We start from the raw sequence: 19,442 nt of genomic DNA, 5'->3' as shown, positions 1-19,442 counted from the left end.
TTTCTTTGCAGGCCAATATGAACTGGAAATCTCACATGGACTCCGTGGTCTTAAAGTTCCACCAGTTGGCCGGGGCCATAGCACAAAAATATAAATCCTCATTTACAAAACCTATTCAGCCTATAATGGAGATTTATAGTATGAAAGTGCTGGGTGCTTGTCTTTATAGATCAGAGCTATGGGGCTTTACCAATCTGAGCGTCTTGGCTACTGCAGAGAACAAATGTCTTCGCCGGTTGGTTGGTGTCCCGCAGAGTACTCCATCGATCCCGCTCCTATATGATCTTGGGAGGAAAAAGATCGAGGATATGGCTCGATTGCGCCCACTCTTATATTTGAGGCGCATAAAGACCACTCCTGAACTGGGACATTATGCATCTGCTCCCATGGACATTATAAGCTCTGATCGGTTCCACAAAATAACCTGGCTTAAAGAAACTAGGAACTTGCTTCAAAAATTGCACTTAGACCACCTATGGACTACCACTGACCCCGCCGCCTTTCCATCTAAGGCTTTATTGAAAAAAATGTATTGGGACATGGTACATAATTCTGTTTTGATTTCCAATCAACTGTCTATGTTGGCATCCCAGTACTTGGAGTCCAAAATAACCCCTAAATGCGAACAGTACTGGGATTTGATCATAAAACCCTTGGACAGAAAGCTGTATTTCCAATTCAGAGTTGGTTCCCTACCCTTAAATGCTTTTACTTCTAAATGGTCTCCAGGCAATGTAAATACATGTTGTCACTGCAAGGTACACGTTGAGGATATCCCACATTTCTTGTTCGTTTGCCCATTATATGCTGCCCCAAGAAGTAGATGGCTAAAACCGGTCTGCAGGAATTTGGGTATAAGGAAATACCTAGAAGCACTAAGAATATTAAGATCAAATTGTGCCCCCAATCTTGCAATCGCCTTAGCCAAATACTTGGGATGGGCCTGGATAATTTGCACGCGCACTTTAAATGCAACTGATTATTTATGACGGAAAATATCTCATTTTAAGAACAATCCCATTTTTCATGAACTAGGCACTGTGACTCTGATTTTTATAATGCATGAATTTTTAAGTTGAAAGAATTTGCCAGCATTTTTGTATTTGATTGTATTTAATGTGTATTTTATGTCGATCTTAATCTTAGCGTAGTATTTATATCTGTTTAGAATAGGGAAAAATGCTTTTATGACAATGCTGTCGAATAAAGTATTGAAACTTGAACTTGAACTTGTTTTTATTGGTAATATTCTATCATACCTGAACTGCGGCTGGTCCCGGGACCCTACAAACGGCCCCCAGACTTGACTTGAGCGCACCGCTCTCCCACTGAGGCTCACATCACCTTTCCGGAGGCTACGAGAACTACACAATGCCTCGAGCTCCTGCCGCCTCCCCTCAACGTACCTGCTGCCTGGACCCTCATGATCCACACAGGATCTGAGCCACTTATACTTGCTTGTGCTGCCTTTAATTTCTTGGGCCTCTGTAGCTGCCACCCTGTTCCTCCTTCTCTGTATCTGACACACACTGAGGAAATAGAAATTTTACGTGGCCAATGTGTCCCCTGCGTGTACCCCACGTTTAGTGTATGTTCATGTCACCCATGCACTTTCCCTCTCATGCCTGTAATATTAATGCCTCTGCATTTCCGTTCCATGTTAGAATGTCAGTTACCAAGCCTTCCATGAAAGAAACGTTATTCTGCAATGAGGCCTATGTTGCCCATGTTGCCAATGTATTTGCATTGTGCACGTTTAAAAGTCGAGATGAAACCGTTTTGTGGCTCAGCCGAGCCAGGACCCGAATTCAGGCTCTATGTCTCCAGACACTCTGAAAGCTGCAGCTTAGCTATGTATCCCTGACCTCTCGCATACTTTCTGCTCAGCCGAGAGGGGCCCAGTCCGGCCTGCCAAGACAGTATTTTGCACACAGTTATCTACTTGCTCCACAGAAACACATTCCTGCTTAGTGAAGAAGGTAAACAGAACCCGTCTACAGAGATAGAGCCCAGCCTTCCTGTCTCCGTTTAAGTGATTTACAGAGCTCGCATCCATAGAAAGCCCATGGCCCCCACGCAATGCACGAAGAAATATATGCACACACTGGCTCTTAGTGATGAGCAACCTTTGCTCAAGCGACCTTTACTTCAGACAATACATCCTCCAAACCCAAGATATCAGATAATATCCGACGTGCAGGTCGTCCTGAAACTCAAGGCTTCTCTACTAGAACGAAAGTCAGCTCCCTCCAGCTTCCCCCAGTTACACGTCAATTGCACGTCATGACCAAGTGGCGCACACAAGTAGGGTAAAGGTTCCAGCTGACCACGCAGACCCCCTCCATGTATCCACCCACCTATGACTCACTTATGACTCCTCAAGTGAACGCTCACATGTACGCCTTCTTACATGCCCTTTTGTACGCCCATGTGCTCTTATCTCTCTCTTTCTCTTGCTCCGCCTGGAGCGCTCCGCCTTCTCTATGCAATGTAATGTATGTTTAAATGTATAAATAATGTACTCTGTGAATAAAGTTCAGAAGACCCTTCCTGAACCTTAGTGGTGATGGAACCCGATTCTCCCTTAACTCGAGTTACTGAAATAAAGCCCTTTTGAATCGGACACCACGGACTCTGCCTCTCATTATATGCATGACCCTTTGTTTAAGTATAGAAATTCCGACAGGGTAATATTTTATTTACCACAACACTCGTGTCGCCTTAGACATGCCATTCTCCCAATCTAAAATGGCGGCGCCCCCTATCTATCTATCCTCAAGCCTGTCCCCCCCCCGTCCAAATTGTTAACCCCTGAGCTGGGCTCCCAATCTAAAATGGCGGCGCCCTGCATCTACCTATTCTCTATCTATCTATCCTCAAGCCTGTCCCCCCGGCCAAATTGTTAACCCTTGAGCTGGGCTCCCAATCTAAATGGCGGCGCCCTGCATCTACCTATTCTCTAGCTTCTCCCCTCCGCCCCCACTGATGAATCCTCACTCCCAGGCTGCGTTACACTTGCACTCATTTAAAAGTACATTTCTTGACTTCTGACTTCCCTCTGGCCCTAGGATTACTTGCACCTACCTATCCTATCTATTCTCTAGCTTCTCCCCTCCTCCCCCGCTGATGAATCTCTACCCCCAGGGAGGCTGCGTTACAATTGCACTAATTTAAAAGTGCATTTCTGCCATCTGAATTCTCTCTGGCCCCAGGATTACTTGCACCTTCCTATTCTACCTATTCCCTAACCTCTCTACGCCCCCTGCTTTCTGAATTCTCTCTGGCTCTAAGATTACTTGCACCTACCTATTCTACCTATTCCCTAACCTCTCCCCTCCGCCCCGCCGATGTATCCTCACCCCCAGTGAGGCTGCATTACAATTGCACTAATTTAAAAGTGTATTTCTGCCTCCCATATTCTCTCTGGCCTCAGGATTACTTGCACCTACTTATTCTAGCCTCTCCCCTCCGCCCCCGCCGATGAAGCCTCTCCCCAGTGAGACTGCATTACAATTGTACTAATTTAAAAGTGCATTTCTGTCTTCTGAATTTCTTCTGGCCCTAGGATTTACTTGCACAGCTTCTCCCCTCCGTCCCCACCGATGAAACCTCTCCCCAAGTGAGGCTGCATTACAATTGCACTAACTCTTTCTGGCCCTGGGATTACTTGCACAGCTTGTAAACTTCGGCCCAAAACCCCATGCCTGACTCCAAAATAGTGACCGCTATTGCCGCCACTGCCACCCAAATACCCCTTTAACTTACACTATTGCCCCTCCCCAAATCAACATGACACGTCCCACCTTGACTTGGACTGGGGAAAACTCTATTACCTTGGTCTACCCCCCTACCTCTCCAAAACCACTGCTAAATCTTTCAAGCACGCCACCTTAAAAAGCCACCCGGAGATGCTGGTAACCAACTTACGATTCAACACGGTCAGTGGTACTTGCATAAATGACCTCATCTTCTACTCCAAAAGAATTGCAGCCTGGCGCAAAACCCTAACTCACCTCCTTAACGTTCGCTCATCGAGAAACATTCCATATGGCACCAAACTCTCAATTTGCCCCTCCTCTACGCTCCGAGCTGACATTACCATTACTCTATACAAAAATAGTATCATTCTGATCCATGCCTCATCCAATAACCTCAATAAATTTGACGATAGTTTTTCCCTGCTTAGAAACCATGTACACGACACGGATAAGGTATCCAACTCCCTCACCATAAGCCCTATGTCCTACCAGTCTACTTTGCCTATCCACTCACCTACTCCCAACCCTTCGGCTTCCATCACTGTTCATCCTACCCCCCCACCACATCCACTGACCCTGGCCTGAGATCCTCCCCTACACCTCCGATCCCCCTAACGCCCCCCACCAACCGCGAGGCTGGCTCTCCCCCAAAAACACCGCTCTCAGCTCTAACTTGCCCCTCATCGGCCACCATATGGGTCAACCTAAACATGACAGCTCACCTTCAAACCCCACCAACAGATTCGCACCGGACCTCTGCTCACCTCCCCGCCAATCCTCTTCCAATACCGTGAGCTGGTAATGCCTCTAAAGACATTTGAATCAGCTCAAGTAAAACCTTCTCCCCTGTCACCTCCATGTGCTACTGACACTGCCCCTGAACCTTCTTACCTGCCACTCTAGCACCCCCAGCCTTTACCGATCTCGAAACTCTACACCCCAGAGCGACTAATCTAATCCAGAGCATTCATAGATCCATTCGGGATCTTATGAACCTTCTTAGCCTCGCCAAACTCACCCTTACTAACTTCAAAAGACCCCAATACTCCCCATAAGATCGCCCTCGACAACCTCAAGTCTCCTCAATCCTCCCCCCTAAGATCGTCGACCCTTTCATGCACCCTCTTCCGCTACCTCTAAGACAACTTCATCCACGCAAACCTCCCTGCCTACTATCTGAGGTAGAATCCAGAGCTCTTGCATTAATTTACAACTCCACCTCTGCCACCTCCTCTCACTCGGACCTCACGGATGAGGAAATCCTAGCTATCCTCCAAGACCATAACCTTGTCCAAGACTCCCCCTGTCTCAAGATGCGAGTCCTAAACAGCACATCTGCAGTCTCCATCAACCCCAACAGACCAGCTATGCTTCACAACAGAAGTGTGGTTAATAGCATCCTTGCACCTGCGCTCCTCTCCGCCCTGACATGCCCCCAGACTCTCCACTATCGGGCCTCTTAATTAATTGCAGCTCGGCAGTTAAACATGCCTCGGATATTGCTGACCTCATCCTGAATAAAAACATAGACTTAACTATACTAACCGAATCCTGGCTCAATGAATACTCTTCCCCTTGCCTCGACGTATTAGCCCCTTCTACCTACAACATTGCTAGACTAGACCGGCTCTCCAACAAAAAAGGTGGAGGCATCACCTGCATCCACCAATCCTCCCTCTTGGTCACGGAATTCCTAGCGGACTCCACTGACTCCTGCGAATACCTCACCCTCTCCATTTCCAGCAACTCACTACACCTTTGCATCTTTTACCACCCCCCTCGCTCGAACGACTCTTTCACTGAACTCCTCTTGGATATCATCAAAACTAAGATTCCCTCCAATACTAAAGAAATTTTCCTTGGTGACTTTAACCTGCATTGGAATGACCTTAACGACCCCAACGTCAATACTATCAAAGATCTTCTTACTGATCAAGCCCTGTCCCAAGCCTGCTCTCTGCCTAATCACTCAAAAGGGGCCTACCTGGACTGGATTATCTCTAAAGAATAAGCAGTCAAACTTATCTCCATAGACCCATGCAACTGGTCCGACCACCACACCATCTCCTTCGTTTTACCAGGGACCAGCAAGTCAAAGACACCGAAATCGGTGATCCTCAAGAGCTGGATCAGAGACACTAAAAACCTTGACCTTATCAAACTGGAAGCATGCTGCAATTCCGATCTGCCCCTTCCTCGCATATAACTGCAGCCAGTGACCTCAATGATCATTTCTCAGCATCCTTATTGAACATCCTGGACGACCTGGCCCCCCTAAAACTAAAAAGGTCACAAGTCAAAGACAGAAACCCCTGGTTCTCTGATTCCCTCAACATGGAGAGAAGATCCCTAAACAAGCTGAAAGAATCTGAAGACAGCACCCCTCCGTCTAGCACCTTAAACTTCTCTGCCAGGCAAGAAACTCTTACAACAAACACATCCTGAACTCAAAAAAAGAATACTTCCGATCGGAATTGGGGAATTCCAGGAACAGACCCCGCAAGCTCTTTGAGCTGATCAAACACCAATCCAATAAACTGGCTAAATCTCTGAAAGAATCCCCTAAATCTCTAATATCCTCAGAGGAATTATCCTCTTTCTTTACTGATAAAACCATGGCACTAGAAATTGAACTCAATGCAGCCGATTACTCTCATCCCCTTCCTGACCCCCCCTTCTCTGCACTACCCACATCGGCCCCACCTAAAAACCAAACTCACTGGACCGACTTAGAATACTATGACGAAGACTTCATCTCCAAAATCCTCTCTACTTTGAACCCCAATAACAAATTCAATGACCCTCTACCATCTAACTGCCTCACTGCGGTCACCTAAGCCATTATTCCCTGCTGGACCACAATAATCAATGCCTCACTTCAGCAGGGCTCTATCCCGGACCCCGTGAAAGCCGGTTAAGTCCTTCTTATCCTAAAAAAGCAATCGCTGGACCCCTCTTCTGCCGACAACTTCAGACCTATCTCCAATATCCCTCTGTTAGCTAAAGTGTTAGAAAAATGTGTCCAACAGCAATAAAGTCAGCATATCAAGAACTTCCACCCATTGGACAACTTTCAATCTGGCTTCAGACCGGGGCACTGCACGGAAACCACTAAAATCCACATTGTGGAAGATGTCCTCCAAGCCCTTGACCAAGGCAAAACCGGCCTTCTAATCCTGCTAGATCTATCCTCCGCCTTCGATCCGGTCTACCATGATAAACTACTCGAACGTCTTAATCTCAGGATGGGGCTCGATGACGTGGTCTTAGAATGGTTTAGGTCCTTCCTACATAACCGATCTCAGAGATTCCTCATTAACGGCAACCTATCAGCTCCCACCCCAGTCACAGTGGGTGTTCCCCAAGGTTCAACTTTATCACCCCTCTTCTTTAACCTCTACTTAGAGCCACTCGATGAAGTTATTAGTACTGCCAACATCTCCTACCACATGTACGTGGACAGCTCAAATATACATCAATATTACATCACTTGAGGAGATCATTACCCTGAACGAGACCCTGAAACTAACTGTCCAATGGCTTGCCGCTAACCAACTGAAACTCAATGCAAAGAAAGCCGAATTCCTCCTGATCTCCCCCTCTAAAGCCAACCCTGAGATCGAGACTTGGATCGAAGCCATCACAGCCTTAAACTGCCCGCCGACCATTGTGAACTCTGCCAAATCCTTGGGCATACTCCTCGACAGTAACTTGAACATGCCTGACCACATCAACCCAATGGCTAAATCAGCCAGATTCCACCTGAGCTACTTGCAGTCCAAGAACTAGTCATATCGAGACTGGAATATGGGTGCTCCACCCTCAATGTTTTACCCAAAATTTCTCTGGCTCCTCTAAAAGCCTGCCTCAATGCGGCCGCGAGATTACTCACAGACACCAGGAAATTTGACCACATTTCTCAACATTTGAAAGCACTAAACTGGCTCCCTATGGAGGCCAGAATACAACTGAAAATTGCATGCATTACTCACAAGGCCCTCTAAACAAACTCCCCTGACTATCTGGCGCAGAAACTGGTGATGTCTGGAGGAACCAGGAACTCCTGGTCCGCTCGAAACCTCCTGCTCCAACCTGCTCGCTTTCAGAAAAAAAGAACCTACAATAGGGATTCTCAGGAGCCGCACCAAGAATTTGGAACTCTCTCCCGCCTGACATCCGAAAAATCCCCTCTTTATCACGCTTCAAATAGGAGACCAAAACCTTCCTCATGGGCAAATTCCTAGGCCAATGACATGCTTGTACCTACCACAGGGTGTCTATCGAATCCATAACTATTGCCTCTTCCGCAGTTTACCAACTTGCCCTGATATGTAATCGTGGGGCTTCTATTTCTGTTTTTACTGATCCCACTATAACTGTGTATCCTATGCTCCTCAGCTTTCCTACCCCGCCCCAAATCTTGTATATTTCTGCACTTGAGTTTATGTTGCTTTGTTATCTTGCTGTGTTGCTTTGTTTACCGTGTAACTGTTTAAAGCGCTCTGATACCCTCACGGGTCAAGTTTGCGCTCTATAAAACATTAAAATAAATAAATAAATAAACATTTGTCATAGATATTTTACATTGTGGCAATCATTCTTTTGTATTCATTTTCCACATGACAATGTACTGCTCCACTCGCCTAGTAGATTACTATATACTACAATGCACTCAATATTTTTTATAATGATCAAAGAACATAAACAAGAAAAATATTTAACCCCCCCACTTGCCTGGCAGCAACCAGCAGCATTACCACTCACTCTATGGGTGTTCAGGCCGACTAGCATAACTAATTTAATGTTTGTGTGAGAGGGACGTTTGCATTTTCTGGTTGAGTACCGGCGAAGTGTGTGTGGGTGATTGTGCTGGTGCAATGTCATCATCACTCTGGGGTGTCATCACTGACACTTCTGGTAGCATTTGTCCCCATTCTGTCAAATCTTTCCCAGAATTCTCATCCACTCTCACTGCCCTGAGGCGACATTCTTCCGCCACACCCCACTCACGCACATCATCTTTCCATTTATCCAGCATGGGGGGCATTGGGAGAATCCAATGTATCACAATCCAACTTTTTGCCAGAACCAGGACCAACATTGCAAACTTATGTCTTATCGGTGTCCCTTTCTTCGGTGTTGGAAGCACACCCAAAAAGCACTGTTTTATGGAGACTTCTATTCTCACTGCTGTTGCGGTGCGAAGAGTCTGTACAACCTGAATCCAGTACAGTTACAGGCGTATGCCATATCAGGTCATTTGTAGGAATGTGGCAGGGTCTCTGCCGCAGCGTGGACAGGATGGGATTATCCCTGGAATAAACCGCACTGCATGCTGTTGGGTCAAATATGTGCAATGCAAATAATGGAATTGGGTGAGCTTAAACCTAGCATTACATGTTGCTTCAGCCACCTGTGCCAGAGATCTTTTTCACTCCCCATCTGTCAATGGGATAGATAAATCCTCATCCCATTTCCCCCTGACTGCCGATAAATCGGCCATAGGTCTTTCTTTAGTGCTTTATATGTGCGTGAAATATGGTCCCTGCTCGAGCCTGGTTTCAGCAGTGTTATTAGCGTGACCGACTTCTGTGGCTCCTCAGGAAATGTGGTCCATATCTCAAGGATTAAAAGAAGAGGGATGGTGAACCAGGATGAAGTCAAGAAAATCTGTGTATATTCCAAAATAGACTCTTTATTAGGTTTTCAATTAAAAACATGGACAGCCGCCAACTCGTTTAGTTCCAGATGGAACTTCGTCAGGGCAAAAATGCCTTTGTCTCGGTCCGACAATCAATTGGTTTCACAATCGGAATATATTTCAAAAAAGGCCCGGGTTCTAAACAAAAATTGTAAGCACGTTCAGCATACCACAGTTTTTTCACGCTGATCGGTTCGTCTGGACAGGACCCAAACGTATCCTTCGTAATAACTTTGACTTTATACTTCAAGATATAAAAAGAAAGAATCCAAGGGCCAAAGCAACAGTCAAGACTCCTTATCTGTTTTGAAATTCGCAGTAAAATTGAAATAAATTATTTGACACCAAAATGACAAAAATCCAATTCTTAGAACCAGAGATATGCCTTATCAGAGGTTTAAGGTAAGTATAGCCCTTAAAAGCCCAAAGCACCAATCAGAGTTATCAGGTCATGTGAGAACGGGTAAAAGTCACAAGTTAAGGACTACTGTAATGGAGCCTGTGTCAGATACAGGGATCAGGTTAGTCCAGTTAAATAAGTTACCTTCTCAAAGTCCAGCATATAGATTCCAAATTATAGTGAAGGAGGCAACAAGGAGCAGGGAGAGTGTTTTTGATGGTAGTGGCTGTAGTGTGAAGAGCAGGCAGGCATAGCAAACTGTCAGCACTGTGGCACAAAGATCCAGTTGGGTGTTATGAATGGTTGTTGCTGGATCTTTGAGTTGCTGGAGCGTTGGCGGTCACAGAGGGCTATCAATGCCGTAGCACAAAGTGCAGATCTCATGTTGCTGGTCGACGCTGGCAGACACTGTACAGCAAAGAGTCAAGTTTACCAGAGCTTCGCATTGGTAGTCAGCCCAGGTGGCAAGGTCTTGCGCTTGAGAACCCAAAACTTTAGGATGTCTCAGTTTCACCCAGCAGGACCTAAACTTATGCCACACAAAGGGTCCAGGACCTGGGAGCTACCTCTTTGGGATCAGAACCTCACTTTAGAATGGCTCTGACAGGTCCAGTTGCAGGTCCAAGCAAGTTAATCAATCAGTCAAGGAATTGTAAACACACTACTCACCTGTGAGGGTCTCAAGGCGCTGGGGACAGGGAGCAGCAGTTCCATTCAGACGAAGAGCCAGGTCTTGAGAGCCTTCCTGAAGGCATTAAGGGAGGGAGCGCATCTGATGTTGATAGGGAGCTCATTTGAGGTCTTGGCCGCGATGTAGGAGTAGGCTCTTCCCCTTTTCTGGCTCTGCGGATGCGCATCGTTTTGGCGAGGGTGACGTTGGCGTAGAGGAGGTTTATTTTAGGTACATGGAAGGAGATTCTCTCGTTGAGGTATTGGGGTCTGTGTTGTGTAGTCATTTGTAGGCATGGGTGAGTATCTTGAATGTTACTCCTTTCTTGAAGGGGAGTCAGTGGAGGTTCCGTAGATGTTGGCCGATATGTTCGTGTCGGAGATGCCGAGGAGAAATTTGGCTGCTGTGTTCTGTATTATCTGGAGCCTGCGGAGTAGAGACTTGTTGAGGCCAGCGTACAGGGCATTTCCATAGTCCAGTCTGCTTGTTATGAGTGCGTGCATGACCGTTTCCTTGACTCAGGGGGGATCCATTTGAAGGTCTTTCAGAGGATGCGGAGAGTATTGAAGCAACTGAAGCAATGGCGTTGATCTGCTTGTTCATGGAGAGGAAGGAGTTGAGAACGATGCCAAGGTTTCTGGCGTGGTCCATGGGGGTCGAAGGGCTGCCGAGGGCCTTGGGGCACCAGGTGGTGTTCCATGCTGAAGGGGTAGTTCCGAGTATGTGGACTTCTGTCTTCTCTGTGTTGAACTTAATCGAGCTGTTGTTCATTCAGGATGTGACGTTCTGCATCCCTTCTTGGGAGTTGAGTCTGGTGGTGGTGGGGTCCTTGGTGAGGGAGAGGATGAGCTGCATGGGTGTAGGATGCTATGCTGAGGTCGTGCTGTCTGTGGATGGTGGCGAGGGGAGCAATGTAGATGTTGAAGAGGCTTGGGCTGAGTGATGATCCTTGGGGTACTCACCAGTTGATTTCTGTTGGTTCAGAGAGGAATGGTGGTATTCTGATTCTTTGGCTTCTGGTGGTAAGGAACGAGCGGATCCAGTCGAAGGCAGTTCCTTGTATGCTGGTGGCGTGAAGTCTGGTGGCAAGTGTGCAGTGGGAGACGGTGTCGTATGCTGCTGACAGGTCGAGTAGGATCAGGGCTGCAGTGTGGCCTTGGCCGAGAAGAGTGCGTATGTCAGCTGTGGCAGCGAGTAGGGCGGTCTCAGTGCTGTGGTTGCTCCAAAATCTGGATTGGGAAGGGTCGAGGATGGAGTTGTCTTCGATGAATTTTTGTTAGATGTGCTTTGACGGACTTCCCAGTGACTTTTGTCATGAAGGGGAGGAGGCAGATGGGCCAGTAGTTCTTGAGGTTCGTGGGATCTGCTGAGGGTTTCTTGAGCAGGGGTCTGACTTCGACACATTTCCAGTCATTGGGGAAGGTGCCGGTCGTGAAGTTGGCATTGATGATTCATCGTAATTCTGGTGCGGTGGCAGCTCAGTGGTAGATGTGCAGTGGGCATGAGTCCATGGGGGTCCCTGAGTGGGTGCCTTTCATAGTCACAGCAGTTTCTTCGGTTGTGACCGGTGTCCAGGTGGCCATGGTGGGCTGGCTGGTGTTGCCGGAAGGCGTGGTGTTTGCACAGTCAGCTGTGTGGTTGCTGAAGTTTTTGTATTTCTATTGCAGCAGTTGCAGAGAGGACATTGGAGCTTGTTGTGTCCCTTTAGCTCAAAACAGGAGGCCAGCTAACTAGCCCTTGGAGTCACTCAGGTAGCCTGGGGTGAAGGGAACTGGTCCAGTCTTTCTTCTCACAGAGCAGAGCAGGCCTCAGGAAGCAGAGCTTCAAAGTGGTTGATTCTGGACTCTTCCACCTCACCGACATATCTGGAATTCCCCTCCTCCCTGTCCTGGTCCCAGAATGTCTGAAGGATGTATGATGTTACAATGCATACTTTTACATTGAGGTTTTTAGAACACAAGTTGTTACAACGTCTTGTGTTGGAGGGCGCTGGACTTAGAAGTAGTATAATTTACAATTCCAACTCCAGTCTACATACAGTAGGGAAGGCGTTGGATAGTAAATTATACTATTCCTTGTCCTAGAGCGCCATCCAGCGCAAGTCGTTGGAACGACTTGCGCTGTAAAAACCGTGATGTAATGGCATTGCGATGTAATCCCTGCGTTGTAAACAATGTTTCCCCTGTCTGAAGTCACAATATGCTAGTGTAAAGTTCTTTGTGTCTGAGCTGAAGTAGTGCCTTTGGAGTGCAAGTTTGGTAGGTGACAGCTCTGCCCCTCTCCAAAGAAGGATGGCCCATCCTGCCGATGTCCAAGCCCTCAAAGGCCAACCACATCTAGTTATGTCACCCAGGAAATAGGCTGCAGGCACCAAATGGTTCACACAAGGAAATGGCAACTTTCGAAAAGTCACTATTAGAACAACACAAAAGCCAATGCTGAGAGAAACTTTTGAACCAAAAAGGGGGGGGAAAAATTTTGAAAAAAGCAAAACCACCTGCTTAATTTCTTTAGCAACGTATCAAGATTTATTTTCTTGCAATTATTTTTTACTTTGTATAATACACAATTTTTAGTGCAAGGAGAAGCCAACAGTTTTCATATATACAATACATATTACAATGAAAAAAAGAAAAACATGAGTATTTCAAGCATTCAGTCATACATAGCCGTCCAATCATACACAAACAATCATACACATACTGACATGATCAACAAACCAAGAGAAACAAATAAGACCACGTATTGGTCAAAAATAAATTGGAAAGAATCCCTTTGGATGATGCAGTTTTAAAGTCTTTTTTGTGTATTTACACCGGGACAAGTCTTTCTCTCAAAGTAAGCGAAGGTGCTCAGTCCTTAACACAACAGATAAAGACCAAATACGGGGTAGAGTGGTCTACGCGTTTCGAACCCCGCTTGTTAGGGGGGTTCTCCTCAGGACCAAGTGGTTCTCAGCCAATGGACCAACAAGTCATCAAAATTCGTAGATGGTGAGTCGAGAGGTTTGAAAGTAGAATGCTCACAGTAGCTGCGCTTCGACCGGCTGTTAGATTGCCGGCGTGTCCATACTTCTCCTAAGTGCTGGGAAATGGATCTCCTAGTTTCGATGGAAGGAAGGCGTCTGTCCTAGATTCCAAGGCGTGGAAAAATTTTCATCACAACTCGCGCCTTGGAATCTAGGACAGACGCCTTCCTTCCATCGAAACTAGGAGATCCATTTCCCAGCACTTAGGAGAAGTATGGACACGCCGGCAATCTAACAGCCAGTCGAAGCGCAGCTACTATGAGCATTCTGCTTTCAAACCTCTCGACTCACCATCTACGAATTTTGATGACTTGTTGGTCCATTGGCTGAGAACCACTTGGTCCTGAGGAGAACCCCCCTAACAAGCGGGGTTCGAAACGCGTAGACCACTCTACCCCGTATTTGGTCTTTATCTGTTGTGTTAAGGACTGAGCACCTTCGCTTACTTTGAGAGAAAGACTTGTCCCGGTGTAAATACACAAAAAAGACTTTAAAACTGCATCATCCAAAGGGATTCTTTCCAATTTATTTTTGACCAATACGTGGTCTTATTTGTTTCTCTTGGTTTGTTGATCATGTCAGTATGTGTATGATTGTTTGTGTATGATTGGACGGCCATGTATGACTGAATGCTTGAAATACTCATGTTTTTCTTTTTTTCATTGTAATATGTATTGTATATATGAAAACTGTTGGCTTCTCCTTGCACTAAAAATTGTGTATTATACAAAGTAAAAAATAATTGCAAGAAAATAAATCTTGATACGTTGCTAAAGAAATTAAGCAGGTGGTTTTGCTTTTTTCAAAATTTCCCCCCCCCCTTTTTGGTTCAAAAGTTTCTCTCAGCATTGGCTTTTGTGTTGTTCTAATAGTGAATTTTTGGCTCAGCCTTGCTGAGTTAGGGGCCAAGACCCGGTATTGTTTTTTAACTTTCGAAAAGTGGCATGAATCCAACTTTACCATTAAGGAGTGTTTTGAAGGACAATGTCTCAGACACCAAACATGAATTCCCACTCCACCACAAGGACCTTATCCCAGCTACCTCTGATTTGCATTGCATGTCTCAACTTCTGTTCATCCTGTTTAGTTGTTTTTATTGCTACTAGGGGCCCTATTACGAGTTTGACGCCAAACCTGCGTGAGAATTGCCTGCCAAATAATTACTTTTTTGTCATTGGCAGGTGATTCCTTTGCCTTTCCCACGGTGGTGCCTATAAAATATGGACCACAATAGGAAGGTTAAAGGAAGTTCCAGCACGACATGGGCTCAAAAGTCCATACCATGCTGGATCTTCTGTGCATGCGCACAGGGGGGCACATGTTCTGCCCTCCTGTGTGCATCTACAAGGCATGATGCACAAGGGAACCCGGCAGGGCCCCCTTTCGTTCATCTCCACTGCTGTTTTCATGGAGGAAAGACCTCCATCAAAATAATGGCAGAGATGAAAGTCATAATATGCTTGGTGGGACTGTGGCGGTCTCGCCAAGTATATAGATGCCACTTGACTGCTGCGTAACCGCCAAGGAATGGCGGTTCCCTGGTGAAGTCGGTAATCCCAGGCTGGCACAACCACTAGGGTTGTAATGTGGCAGTCACAACCGCTGCGCCTCTACGAGCCTGGCGATCCTTGGACCACCAGACTCTTAATTAGGCCCTATGTGTTTTCCTGTTTTTATTTTACACCACAGGTAAGTTTGTACAATTGCAGATGTGTTCTGCAAAGCAATATGTATTTTGTGTACCGTAGCTACCTCTGAATTGTATCAGCAACTTCCCACAATGTCCTTGTACACCTCGTCACAAAATTGTCAAGATGTATCTATATGGACCACAAATGTATCTTACGTATTTTGGCTTATGCAATTTCATTCCTCATATACCTCATCTCTTTCTGTCAGTATGTATCAATATTAACTCCAAATGTATCTCACGTATATGCTGTTAACTCTGTGATGCGCTCTGATGCCGTCGGGTCAAGTTTGCCCTGAATAAAACTCAATAAATAAATAAAGAAAATGGCATTCCAACCTGCTCCCAAATAAAAGTTATCACTTAATAAATGTAATCAGGTGACCTAATTAGATTTTATTGGAGGGATTGGGCTTACAATAGTGAAAAGCTAATTTGAGGTTATTTCACTACCAGGACATGTAAAACTTAAAAGTACATGTCCAACTTTTTAAGTACAACGTATCCTGCCCTCTGGGCTGGTTACGGCCTACCCTATTTGTGCCTTTGTAGGTATTAAAAAGGAAGGGTTCAGCCTCGCAAAAGGTTTATTGTTCCAGGTTGAAATGGCAGTCTAAAACTGCATACACAGGCTGCAGTGGCACGCCTGAGACATGCTTTTAAAGGGATACTTAAGTGGGTGGTATAATAAGCACTAGTAGAATGTCATTTACCAGGCTTGGGTATATTGTATAACGTTTTGCTAGAGACTCACAACAAAATGAAATATACTAATTGGGTGAAAGACAATTTTTACATGTGTGAGGACAAGCATTTTAGCCCTGGTTAGTAGTGCTAAAGTGGGAAAAGTCCTAAAACCAACAAAAGCTAATTCAGCAAAGCAGGATAACTGAAGGAGAAATGTTTGAGGGTTAACCACACCAAGCAGATCAGGTTTATCATTGAGGAACACGTTCTTTGAGTGCTGGCATCTTAAACTGGATGACGTGATTGTGTCTTCTTCCATGCAGCATGCAGAAGCCATTCCAAATCCTAGGGTACCACAGCCATGCTGGAATTTGAAGAGACCACCCTTTTTATCACTTATAGCTCTCTATGCTTCACCGTCCGCCTTTGTGTTGAACAAGTCTTATTTCTCAAGAGCTACAAATCTCAACTAGTGACCACAGAGGGCCTCTCAAGGGGACACAAGGACATTTTGGCCATTCAATCCAGTTTTCTATCAGGCTAAATTGTTAGGTAAGACACAGCCCTTTTCTCTCACACCCAGAGGAAGAGGGATTCCACTGCACAATTTCCTCCCTGCATAACAACATATCACATTAAAGAACAGCTCTTCATGGTGGACTATTTCTTCACCGAATATTGACTTTCCAAATAGACAAACCAATCTAGAGCCAAATGTACAAAGGATTATCACATTCTCAAACCAGCTGATTCTTTAAATCAGAGTGTGTACAAAATGTAAAACCCTTTTTCAAATGTCCTAAGCCCTTCTAACAGTTCAGAAAAAGGTTTTCAAATCCCTAAATGGGTTTAGGAAACCATACTGAATCTGTTTTTGGAAAGGTCGTGTTTAGGGCATTCCTTCCAAATACTGATTCCTTCTGGCATTTATTAATGTTTTGCAACAGAAATCTGCTGAAAATAATACTTTACCAACTACACAAGGGAAATGGCTGCCTATTCATCAATAGGAAGGGGTCTCCATAGGATCCGTTCCCCTTTGTGAATGTTAAAAATAACATGTTTTTGGAATAATTATTGGTCCATGGGACCATTGCTAACTCCTAGAAAAAGTTTATGAAACTGTTCTTTTTTTTTAACACATCCCATTTTCATTTAAGGAAAGTGAGTTGTTTAAAAAAATTGCCTTTTTAAAAGCAATTAATTCATGGTGGTATGCTGACCCCAGCAGGCCATCGACGACATGATAGTAATGAATCATAGTGAGTTAGAATTTTCAATCTCCCTCTTTAATATACATAAAGTACGTTAGATTCCAATACCAGTATTTTGTGAGCATATATTAATATTATGGGTGGGCGGTGTGCCACTTCGCGAATACCACAGAGATGGCTAAAAATTCAATGGAATTCCGCTCTGCTCCACTCCGCCCCTGCAACCACCCACCCTAGGCTGCCACAGACTTACCTGGTTACTCTGGTGCTTCTGCGCCCTGCCCGGGCGGTCCTCCTGGCTGTCTCCTTTCTCCACTCCAGGCTCATCAGACTCCTCGGGCAAAATAAAACTCCTATGTTCTACATCACTATTGGGAGGACTGTGCATGCACAAGCGTGTGCATGGGCAGTCCACCCAAGCGTGACATAGAGTGTCTGGGTAGTCGGACGAGCCTGGAGTGGAGAGGACTGGAGACAGCCAGGAGCAGGGCAGCCTGGGCAGGGCACGGAAGCACTGGTGTGACAAGGTAAGCCAGAAAGCCTGTGGCAGCAAGTCTCCTCAGGGTGGGGGGCGGGCAGGGCAAACTACGATACGCCACCTAGCCGGAGTTTTTTGCTAAACTCCGCGTTCCCAGCGGCACGCGGAATTTGCAAAACTCCACATACTCCGCTGGCGTAGCAGAGTTCTGTCCCTGGGGTTAATTAATATATCAGGCCTATAGTTCTTCAGCTATGATGATAAGAGCTGTAAAATGTAACAATCTCACTACATCCAATGCAAGAGCATGCTGCCCTCAGGTATTCTAGCTCCCCCTGTGAAAGTCTTTGTTTGAAAAAGTCCACTTGCTTGTGACACTGAAAAAAATTGTTATAACAGAAAACTTCTTGACAAATGAACGTGAAGGTGTGAATATATTATTGGGGAAACGTATGCAGTAGTGAAAAACAATAATTTCAGAAACCAATTCTCTGGATCTGATTACCAGTCCAAACGATGATCAGTTGTTAAAAGGCATTACGTCTGCTGACAAAATCTGCAAGAGGTGTGGTCCACTGGGTAAATTGTTATTTTGGAATCTAGTAAACGTGAGTTCTAATCCTAACTTCAATACTTAAGACAATTAACATTGGGCGACGTTGGTAAAATCACTAATCTTTCTCAAAACTGTTCATCAAACTGCAAGTATGAATAGTAAAGTACATGGAATTTATAATATTTAAAATACATACAAAATGTAGACTGTGCTGCAGAGTATATACCAATAAAAGGCTTCCTTGTTCTGTACCACAGACATTTTTCGAATCTCATCACATCCCTTGATGATCTAGAAACTAATGCTGGGCTGAAAACGTTATCCTGACGATGATCCCAAGTTTATTTGAGATCCTTGTGGTTATCTCAAATATACAATTCCGGTTGAATCAAAGAAGCTATGCTCAGCATTATGGCTATATTTAGAAATCAAGAAATGTCTTCCCAGACACAGCCATTTAGCAAAGCACAGGAACAAGAACAATATATTTTGAATTGCTGTAGTTAAACCTTATTCTGACACTAGATCTGATATTGTTGTTTTTTTTTGAAGATTTGACAAAGCCATAACCCAACACATTAGTTAGACACATTAGATAGAATACTTATTTAACATATTTTATTTCATTTAAAATTATATTTCCATAAATATGTATTTGTGTCATATTTATTGATTGATTCAATATTGATTGATAGAGTTAGAGGCTTTATTTATTCTGTGAGCATAATCATTTCTAATAAATTAATTGTGTAACGCCTTCCCATTGAACAGATCCTTCAAAACCAGGTCCTATTACCTCAATAATTGTGGATAAAAGCAGCATCTCCCTTGAATGGACTCCGCCAGAATACATGAGTGGTGCAACATTCACTTACAACATCAAGTATAATAGCTCAAAGGGAAGCTGGAACGTCACAAGCACCAGTGAATATCTCACACTTGACAACCTCATATCTGGAACATTGTACACATTAAGTTTAGTGACAGTGGCTGCCCATCAGTATACAAGTTCTCCTTTGATCACATCTTCATGTACAGGTACGTTGTGGAGTTATTGTAAGTTTTTTGCATCCAACTGCCCCTGTCATTCTTTAACTACTTCCTAACCTTAGAGTAAAAACATTGTTTTAAGCATACAATTTAAGTCTTGTCGAACCTCTGTTGTCATGTTTGCACTCTTCTTTTGTCAGTCATCTTCTAAGAGCATGCATGATAAAAAAAACCTGTGTCCCCTATTTCTTTAAAGGTACTGTATTACAC

The 19,442-nt window shown here is 44.9% G+C and overlaps 1 protein-coding gene across 1 annotated transcript in view; it reads left to right on the top strand.

The window, feature by feature from the left end:
- Positions 1–19,442, top strand: part of LOC147733302 (receptor-type tyrosine-protein phosphatase eta-like) — a 526,406-nt gene that overhangs the window by 156,400 nt on the left and 350,564 nt on the right. Inside the window, exon 13 of the mRNA XM_086956289.1 lies at positions 18,954–19,220. Within this exon, the coding sequence (XP_086812415.1) occupies positions 18,954–19,220 (267 nt within the window). The remainder of the gene's footprint in view (positions 1–18,953; positions 19,221–19,442) is intronic.

Source organism: Lissotriton vulgaris, chromosome 2_1, assembly GCF_964263255.1.
Source record: "Lissotriton vulgaris chromosome 2_1, aLisVul1.2, whole genome shotgun sequence".
In the NCBI taxonomy this organism is placed as follows: Eukaryota; Metazoa; Chordata; class Amphibia; order Caudata; family Salamandridae; genus Lissotriton; species Lissotriton vulgaris.
Note: the sequence above shows the minus strand (reverse complement) of the source record. Positions and strands in the feature narration are given on the sequence as shown.